Consider the following 26671-nt stretch of genomic DNA (forward strand, 5'->3'; position numbering starts at 1 on the left):
TTCTGCCAAGCACTTTTTTTATTTTTTTTTTAATTGTGTGGAATACAAAATGATAATTTTCAAGATAGACTACTGAGTAGTGTCTCTTTTCTGCATCCACAGCTTGGAAAACGCCATGTTTATACCTACGTATTTCTTCTGAAAATTATCAGTTACTAGGATGCACAATATGTGAAAAATGTTTGCCATTAGACATGCTTAGTTGTCCTTCTGCTGCATCTTAGTTATTTCATGTAGTCAGCTGCTAGTCCCTTGGGAATTGTAACAGTAGCAATTAGCTGCAATTGCTAAGATAACTGTACACTAGCTAGGAAAATATGTTAATTGCTGTTTAGAGATTTCAAACTCTATATCAGGAGCTATTTTCCCCTTTGTTTTTTCTTTCAAAAGCGATAAACTCTCTGATTAAATATTAATCTAATATATAATTGAATAACCACTTAAAATAAATATTTATTACTTAGTGAAAATAAAATTTTAAATTTACTCAATTAGGAGAACGAGGAGAGTAACTTGATTAATTAAGTAAAAATGGCCCTGCATACGAGAGATAATGGAGTTCTCATTTGTATTATGTCCCCTTGGGTACATGAGTCCTATATTGTTTCCAGATTTCCAAGATATGTGTCTCTCAGGGTGGAGCTACTTTTCAAGCTTTTTCTGATGTTCAAACTGATCTTAACAAACCTCATCTCTACCATGACAATCTGTGCCCGTGTTCCCTTGAGCCTCCTCACCCCAAAATCATGGATAGGCCAGGGAGCTGCTGCAACTGGAGACATGGCACAGGACTGCATGGATACTTGTTTTGAACCAGGATGGTCATTCTGCTGTTTAAATACATCTACAGTATAATAACTACACATTTTTAATGGCTTTTTATAAATGGGGAATCACAGTTTTGTAAACCCTGCTCTCAGACAAATCTTTGTGCTACCAAACTTGGATATGCCCCGCAATAGGATTTTTTAATTCCCTCTGATTCTGGAAGTTTTAATTGCCTGGCAAATAGAAGGAAGCAGGGCATCCCTGAAAAATACAAAAGGCTCGTTCTAGCTCAGGTGAATATTTCTGAGTGAACCAACTTAAATTAAGAAGTGATCTGGGGGTAAGACTGATCTGGGGGAAGGCAGAGGAAGGTGGAGGAGACGTTCAGCACTTTCATGACTTTCTATTTCACTTCAGCAGTTTTGAGCCTGTAGTGCCAAATTGGAAACAGAGCCTCTACAACATTCTTCATCCCAAAGTGACCGTTTTAGTCATATTATATGAAAACCCCCTGCTAATCATTAATAAAAATGTCTTTTTACTTAAACAAGACAGTCAGCTGCAGCCTTAAAAGTCAAACAAAATGAAAATTAGCAAGTGCTAATAATATAGCCATTTTCAAACAAATAAAGTAGAGAAATGTGTGCTATTATTCTCAGGGGAATACTGCAGACTCACGTTGTTGCTGCTACTACAGCTGGTGATTTACTTTCTCTATGTTAAATGAGCTAAAAACCTGCTATTACCTCAGCCAAGAACAGGTTGGCTGTTGTCTCAGTGATTTACCCGGGAGTACAGAAGGCTGAGAATTTTCCCTGTGCTAAAGAATACACTACTCACATAGAGATCACTATTTCCAACAACATCTGTGCTCTTAGTTTGTACTGCTTCCAGCAGAAGTTAATTTTAGATATGGTGAGTGTCAGATATCAAATGTTTCAGTGTCTGTGAATCCCACAGTGCAAAGGTACACATGGATCTGTCCATACATCCATCCTCCCTTTGTACCTTTGTCACCAGGCCACAGGTGTTCAGATTTCAGCTAATCTTGCCACTAAAGCAGAAAATAGCTTTTTCCTGCCTTCTGCTTTCCCAAAATATATAAAGTAAAATAAAGCAAGAAAAGTAAACCCACTTTTTTTTTTCCAAATGTGTATTCAAAGATTCAAGAGCTAAATTTACCCTTTAAGGGTTTGTACAACCTGAAAAATTACCAAAGAGAATGTATGAACAGGAATTCATTGGTAATTTTTTCTTGGTTGGGCTTGCACTAATTTGAGACCTTTCTTTAGACAACAGTTAGGTTTGCTGTGCTTTGCTTTCTACAGAAAGATAGTTTGAAATTTCCAGTTCACAGTTTAGTTAAGAAGGTTATAAATACAGTTTGAAAGCAATTAACCTTCACTGACTCTTCATGTCTCTTACAGCATGAATGTAAGAGCAGTATTTCCAGAATGACATTTTTGAAAGGGTCTTTAATGAAGGATCAGCTCTGGAACCTCTCCTTCCAAAAGTACTCTCATTATCTTCCTTGGGATTTTCCTTTTGAGTAAGGACAGCTCACACAAATAAGTCTTACAGTTAATTATTATAGCTGTTGTGGAACAAATCACTTGCCTTATCTACCTATACATTAACTTCACAGGTAATAAAAATTATAATGTATTAATCCTTACTTATATTTTGTCTTATAAATGAGGTGACAAAATGATCAAAACCTTCAGTGAAGAGTCTCATATAAAACCTTACTGAGCCTGAAAACAAGCTCTATTGCACTTATGAATATTCAAATCCTTGTGCAGGTTGAAAATCTGACAAGGGCAGTAGAAACAGAACAACTGAGGAAATTCTTCCACCTAAAAGCAACAAGGGTTAAAAAACTTGCTAGAAAGCCTCTGTTTTATACAGTTTATAGCTCAGTAATGTCTGATTAACGTTTATGTGTACCTAGTTTGAAATTATCTTCAGCTGTGGCCCCTGTGAACTGAAATTTGAAATGTGAGATTCTTCACAGACCGAGAAAATCTTTCTCCTCTGAATTTTTCATTGGATGCTGTAGAACATGGAATAGCTTTGATGGTTTCTGTGAATCCATATTCTGTGACTATGGATTTACCACCCACATTCAGAAACAAGACAAATTGAAGCACAAAGGTTTTGGGGGAAAGAAACGTCTATGAAGCATGGGAAGAAGGGGTGGTGGTTGAAGGTGCCTGATTCTCACCTGACAAGAACAACTCCTGTGACTTTTGAGATGAACTGAAACCTCCTTGACGTTGTCCTAATTTATGCCAATGTCTAACTGAGATATTGTAACACAGATACAACTACCTGAGATACTCTCAACCTATCAAGACTTTCCACTCATGTCTGCCTCTTTTTGTTTCCTGTGCCAGAGGTCTCTGCCCCATTGATTATGGTGATGCTGCTCTTCCTGGGTCTACTCTCCATACAATTTCACAGAAAAAACCCAGAGTTAAAAAAAATTTTAAACCCTTATGATTTTTATGTTCAAAAATAAGTGAAAATTATTTTTTAAATGTTACCACATGCAATTCTATCCCAAAATAATTATATTGTTATGGATGGTCCAGGACGTCCAGAGGACTCATTTTTGGCACCCTTTTTTCACCTTTGCTGAACTCTAGCATCTCTTCCACATCCATGTCTTCGTGAATAACTTTGGAAAACACTCAAGGGCATGTTTTTGGCCCACTCTGGTCATGGTGAGTTCTCCCCCTCCTCTCCCCTCCTGCCCTCAGATGCCTTTTGCTGGCACAAGACTGGGCAGGGCAGAACCTCTACAGCTCATATTCTCACAGGTGTTTTAGGACTGCTTCAGCTATTCTGGAGTAGGCAAAATTCTTCATGGCAGTTATTATATGGAGTTGTTTACATCTGTTTCACAGACACATCTGGTTATTTCTTCTTGCCCATGTGAAATCAAAAGCTATAACAGCACAATTGTTAAGTTTGCAAATGAATGCAAATGACTAAAGTGTTTCTTTAAACAAGTTATTATTTCTTTGGTTTTTAGGGTTTGCACAGTCCTTGATTTTTGCCTTTTTGCATTCATGACTCATGAAAATAGAAATACTTAAATACAAATAAAACTATTGAACAAATTCTTCAGAAAAGATGTTGAAATGGCTACCTCTAGTTGCAGTATGAGACAGCTGTGATAAGAGATGGGCAAAATAACCTTGTATTACAGGAAAATAGATTAAAGCATTATCTGGTTCCATGTTGCAGGTTTTCCAGATAAGGCGATTCAATTCGCAGTTGAATCCTACAAGAATTCGTAGCTAAGTCAGAATGAAAATTACTGTGCTGTTTTGATATCTGTGAAGTTCTCTTCACAGTTCTTTAACATTTAGTGCTCTCTGGGACGTGAGGTCTTGGATAGTCAGTCTGTAAAAGAAAATAAAATAAAGAGCAAAAATCTCAAATTGTTCATTTCTGTTTTACTCCTGCCTTTTCATTTGCTTCTGCTGCTACCAAAACAGTCTAACACAGAGTTCTAGCTTCAGCTGAAAATGACACTGTTATACTTCAGAGTTAAGATTTTTTTTAATATAATTTCTATTAGCATTAAGATTTACATGATGACAGTATTTCTTTTTTCTCAAAATGCTTTTAATAGCTATTATTTTACATACTGATTACTTTCTACTGAATTTGATACAGCTGTAGCAGTAAAGATACATCTTCATATCCACATATCTTTCTGTATCTGAAAGATAAGTTCAGTCTTAGATACCTTTTGAGTAACAGCAGCTTGAAGTGGAATGGTGACCCAAAACTGTACCTATACAGAAAAGGCAGTGGCCAGTGGATGCCAATTGCATTTCTGTTTGGTACCAGCCCACTGGCAAATCAGTATGCCCGTGGTGGTCAGCCAATATGCATAAATCAAATTACTTTTGGTAGGTACTCTAGGGAAGGAGTAGGACATTGGGAATAGCAGGGAAATGGGAGGAAGCCAGAAGTACCAAGTACAATAGTGAGTAGATTGTAGCCATAGAAATGGCCTGTGACTGTCTGGGGTGGAGTGGCTATGGAGACGTGAGATAGTAACCTCTAGAAAACCACATTTCATTACTTCTGGTGCTCTTAGAGCAACTTGTCTTACATACCTTTACTTTAAGATTTTTTTTTACTGTCGGCCTTTGAAGCAGAACATATGGAACCTATGTACACACTGTATTGTATTGACAATTCAGCTGAGAATTTTGATAATAAAGAGGGAGCAGATGAAGTTCTCAAAGCCCAGAAGTTGGACTCCTCATTTTTCAAAATTACTGTGGAGGTGCAAAGCTGTATATTATTTCCCATGGGTAAAGATTCATTCTGAAAAAACAAATTTTCATTTAGGTAAAATTACCTGAGGGGAAAACTGGGCAGTGGATCTCACATCGTGCAAAAGGGAAGGTGATGTGAATCCATGCCAAGCTCCTAATTAAGATTATTTCATTTAAGATTGTATTTGTCTAATATGCTGTCCTATAGACCCATCTTTCTCTGACACCTCTATAACCTTAAATTTTTTTTTATCAGTTTAATCAGTTCTTCAGCTCTTCAAAAACACAGATGAGGAAACCAATATTGCCTCCTATCCACACGGTTTGTTGGGATTTTTAAAAATGTATTTGGACTCACCACAATTCTGTCTAACCTATCGAATATAGAATCTGCATTCATACTTAACTTGATAAGTGGCTTCTGAGAGCTAATTTTCTACTGCATTTTAGCTTCAGGACCAAATGTAGGAGTATATGATACTTTCCATTTCTAAAATAATAGTTTTCAGTAAGAATGGTTTACCAAGTGGATGTTTACAACTGACTCTTAATGATAAAGCATTGCAAAAAATCCTGGAACAGATGTGAAATTCTACTGCTGTACTTATAAAGATATGCAAATTTTTGTGCAAGAATGTTGTAGTTTTCAGTGAATTATCTAAAAGTGATACATATCTTAATGAATTCTTAAATATCTTCTTTCTTCAGACTCCTCCACATAATTCTTTGTTAGAGAATGAATACTGTTACTGACAGCATCTCACCTGGCTAATCATCTCTTAATCAAGTGTCTTTAGTCCTCCCTGTAATTGCTTACATGCTGTAGATTTTTTGCTACAGAAAATAATGGAACTAAATATTTGCCTTAAATGTGCTATTACATATTTCTGAGATGTCTTTGGTTTTTTTCATGTAGCTTCATAATACACAACAAAGATACTTTCTTCAACAATGCTACAAGAAGTAGAATTGTACATCATATCTTACAAAGAGTGAAATACGAAGAAGGGAAAAACAAAATTGGTAAGTACTGAGCAATGAGCTTTTAAATGCATGTTTAAAAAAAGAAAGGAGAAGTCTTCCTGGCCTCATTACAGACTCTTTTCCTTCCCTTTTCATCACCTCAGTTTTGACTGTTTACATCTCACCCACTGCTATTGTAGGGGCTTTTCCTGGAAGATGGGATCATCTCCCTGTAGTATCAGTCAGCTTTCACAGGCACATGTCACCACATGGGATTTATCCCTCTGCAAGGGAAGAGCCTGATTTAAACATGAAATATGTACAGATTACGAGTAGCAGAGAAGCAGAGAGATTCATGTTGGAAAATCTTTATTGTTTCATAAAAATGTGTTTGGAAGGATGGCAAGGTTTGCACTGCTCTGTATCTCAGGCTACAGGGCTTCTCCCTGGATACCTATCCATCCCTGAAGGAGATGGAAGACTCTGTATCTCTGTTGTTGCTGTAAGTCAAAAGGGAGTTCACCACTGATGTCCTCAATGGACGTCAATGAATACATAACTGTGGATTCATTTTCAAGTAGTGAATGGAGTGGAAATTTGGAGTTGCACACATGCAGGTCCAGGAGAGCAGGCAGTGACAGAAGAGGGATAGAACATGAAACAGTGGCCACCTTCTGCCAAGTCATACAGAGCACATACTGCTTGAGTACCACACAGAGACAAATGTAGAGACAAGCTCTATAAAACTCTGCAGTCTATTACATTTCCCTGCTGTTTATACCTCACCTATCCCGAAGAGGAAGAGAAATATCCCAGAACTTCACTTTTTTCTTTCTTTCTCGGCTGCTGGGATGAGGGCAGCAATAGCCCTGAGCAGAGCTTTCATCTAAATGGTTATGTTAGACCATATTTTATAAGGTTGAAATTTAAACTTGGTGTGAGGTCTCCATTTTCACTGAAGTTACACTAAAGATGGATTTGGCAAATGAATCTTTAAGCCTCTAGCATACTAAATGATAGATTCTGATTAATATTTGAACAAGTTTTTCTTTGTATTTTATCTTAGTTATCAAAATCTATAGAAGATTAATTTTTCTACATTTATTGTGTACTGTCAATTGGCTTCAATCTTCATTTAGCCAGTTTGTGAAAATTTGGTTTGCTTTTTACTTAGCAATTTTTCTGCTTCTATTGGTAAATAATTGAATACTTTTGATTCCTAGGTTTGAATCGATTGCTCAGTAATGGCTCCTATGAAGCTGCATTTCCTCTTCATGAGGTATTTTGTTTGGTTTTTTTTTGTTTTTCCTTTTTGAACAGACATTTCCCACAAAATGAATTCTTTATTGTGTAATTATTTAACCTCAATCTTATTAATGTCTGCCTCTCACATGCTTCCATTTAGCAACGCTTTTTTCCTTGGGGAAAAATGAAGGGTGTTTTCTCTCAAAAAGAGATGAGTAAAGATAGTTGTTCTAGTTCTAGTCTGTAAAAACTGTTTGAATTGATATATCAGTATGTTTTCAGAGAGGAAAAATATCACACTCTGGGGTTTTTTGAGATTCTCCAAATATTTTCTTTGCTTTTATATGCTGTAACTTGAATATAATTTATTATAAATTTCTTAGGAAGAATCATCTCAAACCTTAATAACATCAGTTAATATATTTTTAATGCCATATTTAACTTTTGGAGCACAAGTATGGAATTTGCATAAATTGTGTTATCCATACTGCTAGTAAGAGAGATTTCTTAAATATTCTTTTCTGCTGCTGTTATTCATTAATGTCCAGATTTGTATTTTAGGGAAGTTACAGAAGTAAGAATTCAATAAAAACCCATGGAGCAGAAAACCACAGACACCTGCTCTATGAGTGCTGGGCTTCCTGGGGAGTGTGGTATAAATACCAGCCACTGGATCTTGTAAGGTAAGACTTAACTGCTTTTGTTATGTCACATTATAGATGCTTCGAGCACAGATTGTTTCACTTCTGACAAAACCATGAGAAGCTCAACTAATTCATGTGGTTTTTAAAAACTGATTCTGAAGTCATGGGAAACCATTTAGTTCATGGTGACACTACAACCAAAGAAATATTTATAGAGGAGTTTGTAGAAGTACGTGAAAGCAAAAGAAGTTTCCTTCCAGAGTTTCCTGCCACTGTATTTTGTAATGGAGTGTTCACAGTATATTTAAGAGAGAAAAAAGGGGAGAAATCTGTGGAGGCTGGATATACTTGATTAGACATCTGTCCATAGGAGGAGTTTTTCCTCCTTGGAGCATAGCTTTAGTCAAAGATAGGCTCTCACCAATTAGATCTTCTAATTCCAAAAAAACAAACACAGAATGAGCTCTGGATGAAGTTTCATGATGCTTACAAATGGCACAGAGCAAAGTTTGCAGTTGCTGACTGTGCTACTGTGTTCAGCAACACCAGTGCTGGAAGTCTCCTTTGCACCTCTGCCCTTTAACTCAGACCAGCTACACCACCACTGTCCAGATTTTGTTCGTCTTGGAAGTAGTCTGCAAAAAAAAAAAAAACACTGAGAAAGCTGAGATGTGATTCCAAGTTCTTACATTCCTTTTAAATAATTTTTCAAATAGCCTTGCATGCACTGATAGAGGATTACATATTTCTTATGCATATAGAGAGAGCCAGAGCCTTTACTGATTGTGTTGGCAGAACTGTTATTGGAACGGAATGGGCTTTTTCTACTTGAAGAGAGGAATAGGAGCTATAGGAGCTACAAGAGCCTATTAATAAAGTCTTCAGATGTATCAGGAGCACTGAAGATACATTGGGATACATTGGCCATCAGGAAGGGTCATCCACAACAGCTAATTAATTTCCTCTTTCATAAGTCGTATAACTAATAGAAAACTTTGCTCTTATTTATTCTCAAAGTTGTTACCAGATGAAAGATTTGTAGAGGGTAGCCCTGGAGACAGACAGTGTTACTGATTAAGGCCATATAAAACATTCATTTCATAAAACAAGACAGTTTCATTTCCATGGATAAAAATTTATACAAGAAATACAATAAAAATTTTACTGAGTCATGTCATTTTGTTAATGCTTTACAAAATAATTTATTAGATCTCATAATTGAATCCCAAAGGCTTTTTATTTCTTCTTAAATACACTGGATATAAATATGGAATTTTTGTCAAATTACATAATAGAAATTGCTGATTTATGGAGGAGCCAGCAGTTATACTGAAGGGGTTTTTTGCTTTCAATTTCCCAGTACAGAATAAGATATTATTATCACAGTACAAATAACTAATCTCTATAGAGTTTTATAATCATTTGTCCATAGTGGTCAAGGCTACTGTTCTTCATCACTTCTTGTCTTGTGAGGCAATATCTGGTGTTTGGTTTAATTTGATTATCAGGTATCTGAAAGGTTGTTTTAAGTATGAGAATAAATGGTAACAGAATAAGCAATGTTAGAGATATGGTTATTCTAGACCTTGATAGCACCTTCTTGCGTTGCCTGGGTTTAAAGTATAAGAATTTTAAAGAAGCTTTATTTTTTCGTCAGATAAAGTTTTCAGAATCTATTAAAAACAAAAAAAGTAATTGCTATGGACCCCCTAGCTGAGGTAAGGAGTGTCCTGCTGTTGTTGAGAGCAAACATTTACCCGAAGAGGAGAGGGGCAGGGGGGACTGTGAGATTCCCTGAGCACTGGCAGCAGCCTGAGTCACAAGCCACCAAACTCAGCAGGGCCAAAGCTGCAGCCCCAGCCCAGCCTGCCATTTGCTGCCTGGAACACGTCCACAGCTGTGATGAATTCACTGAAGGAGGGTGACAAAAGAGAGAAGGGGATGCCTTTTTCTTCTCACTTCACAGATGCTGCATTACTCACATTTCCTCAGCTCCTGTTGAGTTTTCAGAGGATTTGAAGACTCGGGAGGAGCTAAGGAAATGTGAGTAATGCAGCAACCGTGAATGAATCTTCCATGTCTACTGCCACTCTCAGCAGTTCACATGTCTGTTGAGCTGGAGCCTGGTCCTTGAAGAACTGATGACACCAGCAAGACCTGCTGTTCATGTCAATTGGAAGCATCTCAGCAGGCTTTACACTTTAAAAAGAAGCTTTTTTCAGTACCAGTTCTACAGCAGGAAAATCTTTTTTTTCCCCCATAACAAGAATTATGTGGGATTGTGCTTGAGGGTTGTAGTGTGGTCATCTGTACAAAAGGAGTGGCTGGATATTGATTCTTCCACAGACATCTGGCCAGAACTTATGCTGCTAGTTGACATTATGCTTTAGAAATGCTAAGAAAAAAATCATATGTGGATAGTACAATTCTGTCATTAATAGATGTGCTGTTTCTATCTCAAAGTCAAGTTACCACAATGGTGAGTGAAATACTTCTCTGCTGTTTTATTTTTGTCCTTAGATGTTAAAATGAGGTTTCCATCTCCTGTGTTGCCAATTTGGCAACTCCCAGATTTCATTTAATCTCATCAGCTGGCTGTTATGGAGATACTAGTCACTAATAATAAATGAGAAAAAGTAATTTGAGGAAAATTACATGATTCTGCTTCCACTCTTCTTTGAAACATGCAGCAGTATGATGGCACAGACTCGGCATAATTTACAAAGCCACTCCTGTTAGTCAGCAGATGTGGTACCATGACTTTAATTACGCATCTCTTGGAATTTAGTGTCCATAGATACTTTACAAGAATAATTTATGACCCTTAGAATTGATTATAATTGGAAAGAAACAGGACTCATTATATTTATGTGCCCTGGGACCGTGTAAATCAACAGAAACAGTTGCAGTGATTCCTGGGGACTTTAGATCACCTCCTTCACACTTCTGTGCATTGCTGCTTCCCTCTTGATTGTGCACAAATTGCTTCTGCTGCTGCTTGTGCATGTAATTCACAGGACAAAAACACAGGGAGAAAACTGTGTTTTTTCAGTGATTGTAAAGCTAAATAAATCAACCTGGAAGCAAAAACTGATGCCTGAGTAACCTGCATTTTGCTCGATGTTTCCATTACTTGTCTTGACTGTAAGCTGACTACTCCCTTTCAGTCTCCTTTCAAGCCCCATTGCTTCTGACATGAGAGCTTCATATGTCCAAAACACCTGCTAGAAACCTCTAGTTTCTGTGATGCAGAAAGTTCTGTAAAGGATTTCATTCTTGTCTGCAAAAGAGTTAATGGAAATAGATATCTGTCTGTATTCTAGATCTATGACTTCCTTCTAGGCATGCTGAAAGCAAAATGAAGGTCATTAAATATAGGATAATCCAATATCACATTTCATAGGTCTGAAATTAGACTTTATAGCTTAATACTTTTCAAAAATGCACCTTATTGATAAATATCCATATTGAAATATTGACCCGATTAAGTCATAGCTCTATCACTGGAATGGCTTGAGGGGTTATACAGTTCACCATTAAGGTAACTGGTATTGAAGGGCTGTGATACAGGCCAGCTTACAATTGAGTAGCTGATATGATATTTTTATTACTATTTTGATGGTACAACATATATAAGGGTAGGAGAGATGGATTATTCTTTCATGTATAGGTATATATATTAGTATAGGTATATAATCTTTTAGGTATTGTTTGGGGGTTTTTATGTCTCTGCTTTTTAGGTTAGTTGTGGAGAAAATTTTCTGTGGGAGAACCATTAAAGACTGAAACCATTTTTCTTCTGTCCATAATAATAATCTGAAAAATTGTATAGTAATAAATAAGCAAAATTAACAAGAAGACAAATATCAACACTAGAAAATTTCAAAGTGGCCTTGAAATGAACAAGATGATTACAGGTGAAATTTAGGGATAAGTAACGCACAGTGATGCATTCTGGAAAAAACCTCTGGAATTCTTTGCGTACATTGCTGAACACTGGCTCAGAGAAAACTGCCAACTGAGGCAAGCTGTATGAAATTTCTATTCTTTACATAGTGACAGAAGAATAGAAGAAACAAATTTGTTCTTCAAATAAATATTTGGGGCAAATTGAAGGGAGTGACAAAGGTATCTCTACATATTTTTCGTCTCCTGAGGGTCATGATGGTCCAGAGTAGCTGAATTTCATATTGGAATAAATGTGGAGCTGCTCTAAATATGACACCTAAGAAGGCCTCCAAAGACTTTCTTACTGGCATAGTTTGTTTCTATAACATTTAACTGAGTGGTATCTGAGCAGAGACTAGAAGGAGAAATATGCAAACTCTGGGACCAGAAGACAGAAGATATATCAAGTTGATCCTGATGCAATTTACAGTAGTACAGCCTATGCTTGTGGAGTACCAGCTATGTTGCAAAGGGCAATAAGGGAATATTGAGGCTATTTCTCCATATTTAAACCAATACATATCAAAGTAATGTCAAAATCCTTAATTTATTTTTAAAACCCGGCTCAGATGCCTTTTCCTTACTTTTCAGAGATGGGTTCCTCCCCATCATGGACTGCCTTCTTTATGCACACGCTGAAATTTGCTTGGGTCTTCATCTAGGATGAAGGTGTTTGATTTCTAGATCAAAAAGAATACTATGATTTGCACTGTTAGATTGAAGAGCTCAATAGGATAGGAGATTATTTTTGCCATTAATGCTTATCAGCTAGAGGGTTGGAAAGAGGGAGCATTCATCCTTCAGTATAGGGAATTAAGTAAAAAATAAAGCTTGATGAAGGTTAGGTGGACTTCACTACTTTGAACTGTGTACGTGGAGAAAAATAGGTCATCCATATTTAGTAGAAGTAAGCTCAAATGTGAGTTTGCATTTTTGGAGTTACAGACACAGACTGACATCCTGGGTGTCAAGAAAATAATCAGGCCAAATGTTTCATTTACACTCCTAAGTCAGGTCTTAAAAGCAGTTTGCAGTATGTTTTTTCACAGTCAGACCTGTTGCCCTTGTCAGAACTGAGCATGTTAGTGTTAGCTTACCATCTCTTTAGCCTGTGAATTTGAGACTCTGTTGAATGACAGAAGAATAACAACAAAATGACAGTACTTGGCTTCTTATCCAAAGCTGGTAAACTCAAATGAAAATAGTCACTGCAGGTCAGTACCTTCCATCAGAGCATGAATTCGGGCCAGAGAGGTATTTCCCACACTGGAAATTTTTAATAACTTGAAAACTGCTGCTTTTGTGCAGTCCAGACCAAGTGTCTTCCAGTGCACCCAGCACTAGAAACAGTCTAGGTCTTTCCATTCTCACTGAGAAGGTTTGGCCAGTGATGTTTTCTGGTAGCATAGAGGAGCCAGCAGTGCTGGCTCACTGCACTTATTCTCTGGATAGATCAGAAGTTGCGTCATTAAAGTGAAAGCAAATTTCCAGCAGTAAGTATTTTCAAACTGAGTGGATTTTCAAGTTTAAGTTGTCTACAAAATCTCTGAAACACAAGCATATCATCATGCCCAGTTCTTTAAAACCAATCTTGCAAATAATCTCCTAAAATCTCAGCCTACTGTGCACAAATCAGACACGGGACAATACATGAGCCTGCTCCTCTGCTGATGAGTTCAGCAGGTTTTTGTGTGCTTGATGTGCTCTAACACATAAATACAGGTTGGTTTGGGAAGAGGAAAATTGCTAATTCATATGTAGCAAAATGGAACTTTCTGGCTACTTTGCTGTTAGTTTTTGAGCAATATATCTAATAAATTAGGATAAATTCTACTACTACTATTCTACTATTACTACTTTCCTCAAACCATTGCAAGATGATGGACCTTACTTGCACTTCACTTTCCACTGCAGTAGAATAATGAAATTTGTTTTACAGGAACTGAGCTAAGAAAACAAAGAATCAAATGAAAATAAACTGTGTTTGAGAATGAATTCTGGTTAATTGATTTCTTAGAACTAATTTGAACTCAAATAATTTTTGCTGTTATACAAGCTTTAGGGATAAAATTTATTTAAATGCAATTATTTAGGCAGTAAAGTCAAACAGCCAAAATCAAAGCACACCATCAATTTCCCAAATACAAAGAACTAGCTTCCTAAAAGTAACTCAGTGTTTCTTTCATAAGGTCTCCTCTTATCTAACTGTAAACTGTAGTTATTGAATTTTTAAATTAATGTTTTAAATTCATTACTGAGGAAGATCCCTCAGTGTGTATTTAGAAACTTAGTTAAAGGCTTTTCTCCTATTTCATCTACTTTTCAGATACGGTAGAAATTTTTTTTTCCTATTAATGAGCAAGATTAAGTAGATTATTCTAATTAGCAGGTAACTTTACTGTGTTTTGTTTCAAAACAGACGGTACTTTGGTGAAAAAATTGGGCTGTACTTTGCCTGGTTAGGCTGGTACACAGGGATGCTCTTCCCAGCTGCCTTCATTGGATTGTTTGTCTTTTTGTATGGAGTCACCACTTTGAACCACTGCCAAGTCAGGTAACGTGGGAATTTTTACAAAGAAATTGCAACTGTGTGTTATTATGAATAATTTAAGAGATCTTTCCACAAGCTGTTAATTTTTTCATTTGAACTGTTGAATGAACAATCAAGAAAAGACTGCTTAGTTGTCATAAGGTACCCAGTATCAAACTTTCCATGTTTTATGCTCCTGAATAGGGATGAAAGGAAATACTTCTTGCCCAGTTCCAGTTGTTAATGGTGCTGGTAACTCAACAAAGTAGGGAAAAAGTAGACCCCTTCATTACTCTTTAAGAGGCCAGCACAAGAGTGGGGAATTTTCACTCTCTGGAAGACCTTTCCCAAAAATCCACCACAGAGAGGCATTCCTCAGATGAAGAAACCCCTGGACCTTCTGCTGAGTGCTGTGTCTCTACATTTTCATGCACTTAAGTCACAAGAATAACTTTGTCTGAAGTTATCCTCACCCTCCTCCTGCCAAAAGTCACTCTGACTCAAGGAGAAGCTGGAAATGGTAAAGAGATACTATTAGGTTGTCCCTGAGAGCTGCACTCTGCAGTTATGACTGTAAACTCTGTAGTCTTGGACAGTCAAAAAATATTAATTATAGACATGCAGTTATGAACATCTTGGCTTTGGTTATGGAACAGTTTTGTTCAATAAGCAACTGAATATTAGCAAAACCTATCAATCCAGACAGATTGTTGTACAGATTGTTGTAGTAATCAAGCTATTAATTTTTGTCTTTTCTGTTTTTCCAGTAAAGAAGTCTGCCAAGCTACAGATATCATAATGTGTCCTATATGTGATAAATACTGCCCTTTCATGAGGTTGTCAGACAGCTGCATTTATGCCAAGGTATGTTTTAGTCTATGCAAATAGAGATACTTCCTGGCAAAAGCATAAATTTTGCCTTTTGCATTTGTCTTTAGTGAGCATGGATAGATAAAATCTTGAAGGGACAGATCAAGTTCAGCCAGAATTAACATTATCTTTCACCAATACTTAGTTTTTGAATGCAATTTGCACTTCGAGATTCATCAGTCTCAGAGGTGGTGTCCTTGAGCTATGTGTTGTCCTTGACATCAGCCTGTATCTTCTCATCCATCCTCTCTGTGTGGCTCCATAAAATTGATGCTTTGAGTTTGAAATGATGCTCACATCTGGTGTTGGCAGGGGTCAGACCCAGGCCAGGCTGGCAAACAGTCCTGTCAATTCACAGATGGATTTCACATGTTAGGGGAAGGATCCTCAGGATTGTCAGGCCAGCTAAACTCATGATCACATTAATTTTAGTAAATGAAAATGGAAAATAAAGATCTATTACCTTAAATTCATCACATTATTATTATATCTCTCAGGTAACCCACCTTTTTGACAACGGAGCTACTGTCTTTTTTGCTGTTTTCATGGCAGTGTGGGGTAAGTTTCCATTTTGATACTAAGTAATTACACCATTTTTTCTTAAAGAGTATGATGCAACATGGGACTTTTTATTTTCCAGCACACTTTTAATCTGACATTAAGAAAAAATATAGGCTTGAGACTTTTCTGTTTCTGCAAAAGGAAGATGGAATTGGTTGAATCAAGTTTTTATATGAAAATAATTTTAATTAAAACAAAACCATGAATGCAGTTATGTAGTGTCTATGTAGTTTATATATATATATATATATATATATAATTCTGCAGGAATTTCTAGCCATTTTAAAATCCATTGGTACTAAGGCCTTCTCTCTATTATTGCTCAGGGCTTCTCCTAGCTTAGAGCAGCTCAGTTTAGTGTCAGTATTAAAATGAAGCAACATATTTTTCCCCACCTTGCAGAAAGGCAGTAAAACTTAAATCCAAGCAAGCTGGTTGCAGTTAAAGCAAAACTCTGATGAAATAAATAAAATATTTCATTGAACAGTAAATCGATTCGAGTGTGGTCTAACTGTTGCTATGGAGGCTGAATTTTGCCCATAGAAATGTTCTATTTTTGGCTCAACTATTTTTCCACTGTGTCATGTAGGTAGAATTGAAGACAAGAGGAACCAGTAATTTCTGGCAGCACAAAAAATTATTTCAAACAATCCCTAAACATGCCCAGACTCTTAGCTGCTACCAAGCCATTCTGAGAGAAAGTTAACAGTAGAAAATGGCTCAATGAGGTGACTCAAAAACATCCTCCAAATCCTTGAGCTATCTGGATTTAGTCATTGTTTTCCTGTTCTTACTCACACATCTCAAACTGCTTTGAAAGGGTGTCCAAGCAATTCTTATAATCTTAATTTTAAACTGCAAATCTCTTTACTGAACTGCAAGAAATCCAGGAGACAACATGAGAGCCACCAGAACAGCATAGATTAGCCTACCTGTCTATGTCAGTTCCTTCCTCCAAAACTCTAGTTTTGTCTTAGTTAACCAATTAAATTAGGTCATATACCAATCAAGCCTATTTGTGCCGTTTCATGTAATACTGACAATATTCAAATATTACAAATCACATTTAAGAAAAATCCGCAGATCATGCAGATTTTATGTTTCTGCTTGGTATTTCATCTTTGTTTTAGAGCTACATACAGCTAAGAATCACCAAAAATTTCTAAGCCTCAAGGATTTCTTTTAGATACTTACTCAGCTTTTCCAAACTCTTTCTCCATATGTTCACTGAAGTTGAGAATTTCCAAGACAGTACAGGCAGGGACATCTCTAGCTAGGAAAACTGATGGGTTAACATTGCTGAACATTTATGTCAGTGTTCCTAACTTCTGGTGAGCATTTCTTTGGAGTGCAGATTTTTGCACCAGTGCTTTTGTTTCTCCTTACCAATAACAGTGCTTGCAGAAAACAGCTGTGCTCACAGCACGGCTTCTGTGTCTTAGCAGTGCCCAGATCCAGGGCTGTAGGAAAATGTAGCTCTAGGTCAGGGGAGTCTCTCACAGAGGTAACCATGCCCGGTCTTGCTTTTGATAAGGCCAAGGAGGCTGAGCATGCCTGCCTGCAAAATGTTGTAGGCCTTCTCTCTTTCCTCTCTTTAGTCAACAGGAGCTTCATCTCACTCAGGTTAGCCTCTCCTTCCTCCCACACCTTCAGCATCACTGTCAGACTCCCAGACCCAATTCCCTCTGGGAATCTCCACACAGGACTGGGCAATGCACTGCCCACCCACGCATCTACAGCACCTAAGACCACAGCGAGATAAGAAAAAAATACAGTAGAAGCTGGCCCCTGGATGGCTTGGCTGCTGGAGAAGAGACTAAAGGACAGCAGCTGGGATGGGAGCTTCCCCCTCCACTTTTGTTGGCTCATGCTGTGCTTGGGAGCTGACTGCCAAGAGGGAGGGAGGGCAGCACCAGCAAGAGCTGGGAGTGTAGGGTGGTTTGGGAAATGAATCCTCTGGCTCCACACAAACCCTACTTCCTTAAAGAAGACTTAGCCGAGAAAACAGTGAGATTGTGGAGATATTTTCCATGCAGATAGGACTAAAGCAACGTTCACATAAGGGAAGTCACTCTTTCCAGGGATTTTCTGGTGCTGTATTTAGGAGTTGGCTTACTGCCTGTGTTAAATGGGTTTTCAGTCTGCAGTAGGTCTATTGGCAGCTGCAGGCATTGCCATCATTGCAATAAATCACAGAGGAAGAGAAGAATTTATGATAGCAGTTTGATTGTGGAAATGTTTTTTCTGTCAGCATGAAACAACTGGCAAGCGCATAAAATATTGGCTGTGAAAAGTTCAGCCTTCCAGATGATCCAATTTGACAGACACTGACATATTAAATAATTATGGCAGTGCTTTCATAAAAAGAGAACAAAACAAAACCAAAAAAAAAGGCAGCTGGAGCTGTGTAACCTCTTTAGCCAGAGTTTACACGCTGTTTTATTATTATCTAAAGTATTTTCTTCACTTTCTTTAGATCCATTAGTAAGCTCCCATCCTGAGGGAGAAGCCTCAGCCATTTGCTTGGGAATTTCAAAACCAGGTGTGGCCACTGGTCTTTCCATGAATAGGTGATCTGTATGGTGCTTTCATCCTTTTGCTCTAAAGACATTTTTAGTTGATGAATTAAGTGGTTTGCTTCCATTTTAAATATAAATAAAATGCATTTCCAAGTGATGAGCAAACTGCTGTGGCCAGGCTGCAGAGAGGAACTACCATGACAAATGCCAGGAGGGGGTGCTTGATTTGTGGAGCAGCAATGAGCCTGACTGAAGGGCTCTAAAGCTTAGTGACCCATCTTTTATAATGCTTCATTTTGGCAAAAATGAGACCCATCAAAGCAAGGTTGGAATTGTTGAGTGTACATGGGGATACTGGCACATGAAGAATTTAACACTTTTTTCAAGCAATAAGAAATGCCAACGTAAAACAAATTTCTGTATGTATCTGTTAGTCTAATAAAAGATATTACTTTCCTACAAATCTTGCCTCTAGAGTAAAAAGTTGGCATTGATCTGCTCTCTGAGGAGATAGAATTTAAGGATGTTCTTCAGCAATACTCCTGGTATATAGAATATAAATGGTGCTCTGACATACAGTAGAGAGAGGATTTCTGAAAGAAGGTCAGGGTAAAGCGATTTCCTACAAGAGGCCATTTGCATTACGAGATAAGATCACAACTTGTTACAAAAGCATCCGAGGAAATTATGTTAAGACAGCTGTTTGTACAAGTGGATATTGAGGACCTAACTGCAAGGTCGAGTTCTGAAGGAGTAAAAACTTAATACAGGAAAAGCTAGTAAAAGATCTGTGAGCTAAGCCCAATGAGAAATGCAAACTTTCAAGCAGGAATTTTTGAGAAAACTCAACATCTGGTTTATACAAATGGGAAAATACACAAATAGGAAAATACAATTGTGTCCTATTGAATGTCAAAGTCAGAAAAGAATGCTAAGGTTTGTACAGAGAATTTGTGATTAAAATTACAATTAGAAAATAAGCAGAGAAAATTGAAAATTCAGTACTTTTAGAAGACCTTAGTATCACAGTGAATCAATCAAAGATGGTTATTTATAGCACATTTTAAAATATCTAGCAAGAGAAAACTGCATACTGACCTGAATAGAGGGAGAAAAGTGTAACACAGTGAAAGCTAAAACAGCACTGTACACAACATCATAGTTGCTACTCAACAATTAGAAAATAACTTTTTAAAGACGCTTCAGGAATTTCACATACTTACTCTGACAGGTGCTAAATGTGCTAAACGTAATATGTGTAAATTCCTCACTCCAGGTGTGGAAAAAACAAGAAAGAAAAGAAGTATTGTTCAACAAACATATATCTGAGAGGTTCAGGGCTTCGACTCAAACACCTACTGGAGTTCTGCTACCAGCAGCTTTTTGGAATGGAAACAAAGTGGTAGAAATCAATCAGGCTTCTTTCTCCTAGGTTTCCAAACAGTGCAGGACTACTTGTTTAGCCTGAACAAAATAGTTCAATATTAGCTGATAGGAGAAAAGCAGTTCTACCAGAAAAATAAAATCAAGGAATGAACTATGTTGTGGTTCAGCAGCAATGGAGACTCATTAGCACTTACTGGTTTTGCTGATCACAACCAGTCATACTGCAATTATTACAAACATTTATAGAAACATTAGGCTCATGACTCTCTATTAGAGTAAAATCAAAGTGGTTGTTACTTGGTGTACCATATTTCCAGCTTTCAGAAAAATTAGTACATGATATATGAAAATGCCTTCAAACCAAATATCTGCTTCCTTACACATGCTTTTGATACCTTACCTTGTCTGCTTGTAGTGTTCATTTCCTAAGCATACTATCACTTCACTGGCTAGTACAATAAAGCATCATTCTTACTGCCTAAAAATTAACTTTTGCCAAACTGATGCCAGTACTCAGTATCAGGTCCCATTTTTATCAGGATGCTGCGATAGTGCAAACAGAAAATTAAGGAAGTGCTTTTATGACTGGATGTGAAATATATTGCCAGACTATTGTGACATAGCTGATACTATGCTAGCTCATGAACAAAGGGGTTTATGTTCTCTGGTTATCAATTTACTGCTTCTCAGTGAGCAATAAAGGAAAGAGCCAAACTTCACAGTGCAAGAGGAAGCCTGCCCACTGATTTGTGTTAGCTTTAGGTAGTTTCTACATCCTTTACACAAAATAAATGTTTAAAACCCCTGTAACTTTAAGCAGGCTGAGTATTAATCTTAGGATTATGAGCATATTATGTTATTACTGTTTCCTTGATTTTTCTTTCCATCACAAAATGGAAGCACAGTTGTCACATCAAAGCGGGGATTTCCTCAAATCCTTTCTGTTCCTTTGGTCTGTCAGCACTCCAGGAAAGCCAACACCTTTCTGTCAAAGTCCTATTATGGTGACTCTCCACTGAGCTGCCCACTGGGTCAGGGGATGGTTCCACTGACTTGTGCAGGGACACACACCAATAGCAGAAGAGAGACCCCATCCCACACTTCCATTCAACTGTGTTGCCCACTGCTGGCTATGGCCAGTGCCCTTGAAGGACTCACACCAACAATTTAGGGGAGAACACTCTTCATTAATATACACACTGTGAGTGGAAAATCGCAACAGGTTTAAGTTCAAAGATTGACAGTGACAATAGCTGACTGCAAAAACGAATTCAAAGCAATATCCAGACAAGCTCTAATGATCAAGCAAACCTAGCTCAAGATGATCATTCAGCAAGCGTAGAATACAGTTATTACCCAATAGACATTCCTTTGGAGGAGACAGGTTCAGCCCATCCCCTGATCCCAGAAGTTATGGAGTCTTCTCTAATTTTTCCCCATTCTTAACTTGCTTTTGTACTATTCATTTACATTTAGATGGAGCTTGAGTGGCTCTAATGATACACACCTTAGTTATGATAGGTGTAAAATTCTCTCTTTTCTCTCTTAAAGATATAGCCAATTAAATATAGAGTGCATGCCTAGTGAGGGGAGGTTGTACCTTGAAGGCAGGTAACTATGGGATGGAGGTGTGTGTTAGTATTACAGTTAGGTTTTAATGAACTCAGTTCATCCAAGGACAACAATTTGACCACAGTTGCTGGCTCAGCAACAGACACCTTCTCTTATCTCCCCTGGTTGACAGGTGCTATGCTGTTTATCAGCTGCAAAGTACCATTAACTTCTCCCCCTGCAAGGATTACAACAGAGCCTGACCTGTGTGTCTCTATTCTGCTCCACCTTCCATTCCCATTAGCATGGGCTTAGGTTTGCAGCCTGGGTATATGGGGAGTCGTGGTGGAATAGGTTTCAGGCATGCCAATCACATTCCATCCAGGGAACAACAACTGTATTTTACCCTGTAATTTCCATACTGGTAAAATTTCTGCTAGGAGGTGAATATAACCTTCCAGCTTTCTCTAATTTTACTCCCAGTCATCTTCCCATAGCAGTCATGTGCAGGCCTGTTACTCCATCTTTACCTCTATCAATAAAGGCTGTACTACACGATGTTTAATTATCAGCTGTAAATACCACACGTCATATATGAACTTATGTAGTGACAAAAAAAAAAGGACTGGACTGAAAAGGTGTAAACCAGAAGTTCCCATTTCCATAGCAGTACTCTACAGATTTTCAAATGCACTGGACTGTGCTTCCTCTGGGTTCTGGTTTCTGTGTAACATAAATGGTCTTCAAAGAAAGAAAGTTACTCCTTTATGTGCAATGGCCCCAAGAAACCTTTAGATTCATCAGAAATCTGCTTTATCTAGCAGTGATGACTCACAGGAACAATTTTATTCTTTGAGAGCCCTCCTTTGGTTGGTTAGAAATTAAACATTCTCATTTAGCACTAAATGAAATCTCTAAAGCCTCAATCATACTTGAAGCAAGCAAGCTAATCCTTAGAAAGCAATGCCTTTTGAAAGCAGTTTTGATCATCAGCATGATTTGCTGTTCAAAGGGACCCATTTATGCAAAGAAATTAAAATAATGTAACAGCTTCATTCAACAGTTCTGTGGTAGTCATTAACATTTTCTTGAGTTAAAAACAATTTTGCATCTTTTTTTTTTACTTGCTCTAGCCACTGTTTTTCTGGAGTTTTGGAAAAGAAGGCGAGCAGTAATTGCTTATGATTGGGACTTGATAGACTGGGAAGAAGAAGAGGTTTGTATAAAAACATGTACTCCTTAATCTTTAATACAAAATTATTTGGTTGAAAATGTATGGTTTTATTTTGCATATATTTCCAGTTCATTCTTTAAATCTTTATAAACTATGAAATAAGCATTTTTCTCCTCAGATGTTTCCTCTGGAATGTAAAGAAACTTTCTCCAGGCCAAACTGTTTTCTTTTTTCACATTTTTGTAAATCTAAATTAATTTGAGAGGTTTCAGGGAAGAAATGCACTATGGGAGAAATGCATTTTTGTTTTGAAAGCTGGAAATTCTTGACAGCTCAGAGTACCATGAATTTTGGCAAATGAGCTTTTATCTATTTTTTCAGTTTGTCACTGAGAGTACTGATGGAAAGAAAGCCTTTTGAAGCTTGTACCAGCTTCTGAACATTTGGGTCCTGGTTATCTGAGAGGACTTAATTCATTCTGTGTTGGTAGAGGAAATCCCCTTATGGAAGAAACTAAACTGCAGAAAATAGCCTTAATCTTTTCCTCTGGTGGTCACCAGAGAGAAACAACCTGCTCCTGGGACTGGGAACTCAGGTCTGAATAGAACTAGAAGGTTTCATTATGCAGGAGAAAAGCAAGATTCAGTGAGTGTTGAAGAAAAAGTGCTCCATGGGTGGGATTTAGACATATAGGTGCCTACAAATCTGCTCTCCTTACTCTACAGAAGCTCTTGGAGGGATGGTAAGAGGCTGCTGTAGTGGTCTCAGTGAAGTTGAACCTCTACATTGCTGCTTTGGTGGAAGATTCTCTTTTTTATCAATCTTGACAGCAGAGAATTAGACTTCTGAATTAATGGGGTTTTAGTCTGTATGAGGCAAAGTAGTTCAATGAGGCCATGAAATGATGGAATTACTGCCAGAATTTTCTTTTAAATACTTAATTACTTAGCAAATAACCTAAGAATGCAACATGAATGCAACTTAAGCAACTGGAAATTGATTTCTTTATAACAATAGGAATGTTGTCTGTGCACATATGCGGTCAATTCTGGGTGATACTTCTGGACTATCTGCTTATATACAGGAAATACTCTAATACTGATTCAACTCTTCTGAGATTAGCAGACTGCTCTTGCCAATGCTGGCAAGTCACAAAGGGATTGAGATAGTCCTGCCTGAGGGTCGCATAGAGGTCAGGACTGGCCTGCAGGGATCATCTCTTCTCATGGCTAGGTGCAAAAAAAGCCACTGCTGCCGATGCTGACAGCTAAGAAAACAGCTGTACCAAATTGCAATTTGCAAGTGACAATTAGAGCTTCCTCTGTGTCCCTGGAATGAGAAGGAGCCTTTAAACTGACAAAATACAAAAGTAAGTACAGTATGAGACACTCTTTATGTTTTTCCCAGGAAGCCTGGTCTTGCAGATATTTATAGTTTGGGATGTTATATATCTTCATCTTTCACCATTTAACCTACCTGGATTTGGGATTATGCTGATTTATAAAGCCATGCACTTGAATCTTCTATGATTCATTTACAAATATTGAATTTCCTGGTAAGGTTGTCCTTAAGTGACACTTTGCTTTTTTTTTTTTTTTTTTTTTTTTAAATTAGATATATTTATTCAGTGTGACCTGCAGGATGATATTTGTATGCTGGTAATTTTCAGAGGATACCTGCTTCCTGTTGATGTCAGCTGGTCTTTTATTCTCACACCAGAGTTTTTCCAGTAAGCTGTGTCAACAAGACCTCTGTCAGGAGTAGTGAGGATTGTACCTGTTCCAGAGCTAATCAGTGCACCTCCCTACAGTTCTATAGGGAATCTTATGAGTCTCTACAGCAGGAGGTAGAAGTTTTTTCAGAAGCAGTGTGCCAGATAGTACCTTTCTCAAATTAGAGGTTAAAGATGCTCATAGGAACTCAGCAGGCTACTTCTCAAAGCTTTGTGTATCCAGTAATTAGAACATCAATATCTCATTGGCATTTGAGGCATCAGTTCCTCCTTTGTTCAGCATTCAGGTGCATCCAAAGGCTAGGAGCTGATTGCCTCCTAGAGGTATTTTCTCTGAAGATGGTGCAGCCCCCAGTGCCCATTCCTATGGCACAGGTCAAGCATGTCCCAGCTTCAGAGTCAGCCCAATGGGCCACTGCCTCTTCTGCATGAGTACCTAATGCTGCACTTTTCCATTAGAACTGCACTTTGCCCCTAAGAAACACCCAGTTTGGAAGCAGGTGCTCCAGATGAAGTGTGGAGATATTTCCCTGCTCTGTGGTTCAAAGCCCACCTCTTCACTTTGCCATTATCTTCACCTGCAAACCACAGGCTTTGCTTGGACCCTTATTTCTGGGGATGTTATACTGGTGATTCAAATTTTCAATCTACAAATTCTTTTTCTACATCTGGGCTACAGAGGACAATATGCTCGGACTAGGAAGGAGGGGACTATTTCAACAACTTACTTGTTGAGGGATTAGAAAATTCTTGGGGAAAAGAAGGAGATATTTCACAGAGAAACTAAGAGTAGCTCTTGTAGAGCACAAATACCTGGTCTAAGGCAATTCACATTAATCCATATTTCATACTCCAAAAATCAATATGGTTTCTCTTATGAAAAAGTTGGCATTATCGATGTATGAGAAATGGGAAGGAAGGAGAATAGTCTGTTTTAGGTAGATTGGAAAAGATTCATCCTGTGGAGTTTCATTGGTAAGTTGTATGTCAGTGAGAAATCAATGGGAATTTTGACTCCATAAGGTGAAAATTTTTCTCCTAAAAGTGCTAGTTTCTGATAAAATCACTGCTAATTAAATTTCCTCTCTGCTTTCCATTCAGTTATCACTAGACAAAATCAGCTGATTGTTTTTAGTAGGTATTTCAAAGACATCGATTAGAGTTCTAATTACAATTTTAAATCTCAAGCTTTTGATAATGAAGATTGTTATTTTTATTAACATTGTGTCTAGCCTTTGCTTGCTTTTATTTTCATTGTCAAATTGAAAAATAAGGTTTTATTACAGAGGAAAATTTATTAATTCCTAACAGCAATATGCTGAAAAGAACCACCATTTGTGGTTTCCTATCTCTTTGTTATCTCCTTCCTGTTCTAAATGAAAAGACAAATAAATGAAACAATGAAGACGATGGAAAGGAGAATTGCATTTTTTTGGATATGCAACTTTGTGAATTCCTCACCACTTTAGATTCTGATCCAAGAAAGGCATACAGCAACCCCTGCAATCTTCAGGCCTTTCAGTGTGAGGATATGAACTGAACGTGTTCTGGTTCTTTCAACCCTACATATCTGGATTTCCTGTTCTTGTAAGCCAGGTGCAGGGTGGGAGACGTGGAGAGCAACTGCCTCTTGGGTGGGCATGCCACAAAAAAACAACTGCATACAGTTGCTGGCACTCCCAGATGAAATCTGGTTTCTGTTGCTATTTGTAGCATATTTTTTCTTTTTCTTCAGTGTCACATTCTTTGTATCATTAACCTCAGCCAGACACAGTACTGTTTACTTGCCCAAGCATCGCTGAGTATCATTAAACAGGTACAAAGTGTCATGCCAGATTTCCTTTTCTTTTGAGAATATCTGTAAAAATAGCATTTGCATTATTTGCATCAACTGGAGATTATAGGACATGTGGATATGAGAAGAATTTCCCTACACTGCAGATTGTAAAAGATAATCAAACCTTGGCTCAGAGAGGGGTGCAGAGAAGTAGAGGTTTTTTGACAAGCCAGCTGACAGAGCCCTTGCACAATCTACAGGGTGAAATTCTCAGGAACCCTGCTTCACTGGTATCACATTCTGTCCTTTTTCATGCCCCTGGGCACACAGGAATGCTACTCACATTGTTCCTTTTGCCAGATTATGGTCTGCTCAACTGCCCCTGGCCCTGATATGGCAGGAACAGCTTGAGCAAAATAGAGTAAGAACAAGGTATTACCCTGGCTCCACAGAAAAATGCTTAGCCTTTTTGTAGAGCTGATGTAGGGCTGGTTCTCTCAAGCACATAATTAGATACAGAGGCATTGCAGCTAGGCATACATGCATCTTCATTTGTTTCTATAACTTGTTACCAGGCTGCTGTGCGATTTTGGAAATTAACTGTGTTGAGAAAGCATCTTCAAATCTTGGAAGAAGGAGAATGAGACATTACTTCTTTCCACGCTCCCCCCTGTCCTCCCTTCAGGGGAATTTTTAAAAAAG

The 26671-nt window shown here is 37.8% G+C and overlaps 1 protein-coding gene across 5 annotated transcripts in view; it reads left to right on the forward strand.

The window, feature by feature from the left end:
- Positions 1-26671, forward strand: part of ANO4 (anoctamin 4) — a 173358-nt gene that overhangs the window by 116360 nt on the left and 30327 nt on the right. For all 5 annotated transcript variants that reach the window (XM_088165126.1, XM_088165127.1, XM_088165129.1 and 2 more), the window contains 7 exons: positions 5986-6092; positions 7256-7311; positions 7839-7960; positions 14289-14423; positions 15167-15263; positions 15767-15827; positions 22420-22502. In XM_088165126.1, coding sequence (XP_088021252.1) covers positions 5986-6092; positions 7256-7311; positions 7839-7960; positions 14289-14423; positions 15167-15263; positions 15767-15827; positions 22420-22502 — 661 coding nt within the window. The remainder of the gene's footprint in view (positions 1-5985; positions 6093-7255; positions 7312-7838; positions 7961-14288; positions 14424-15166; positions 15264-15766; positions 15828-22419; positions 22503-26671) is intronic.

The sequence above is a fragment of the Sturnus vulgaris genome, chromosome 5 (genome assembly GCF_052056855.1).
Source record: "Sturnus vulgaris isolate bStuVul1 chromosome 5, bStuVul1.hap1, whole genome shotgun sequence".
Lineage (NCBI taxonomy): Eukaryota > Metazoa > Chordata > Aves > Passeriformes > Sturnidae > Sturnus > Sturnus vulgaris.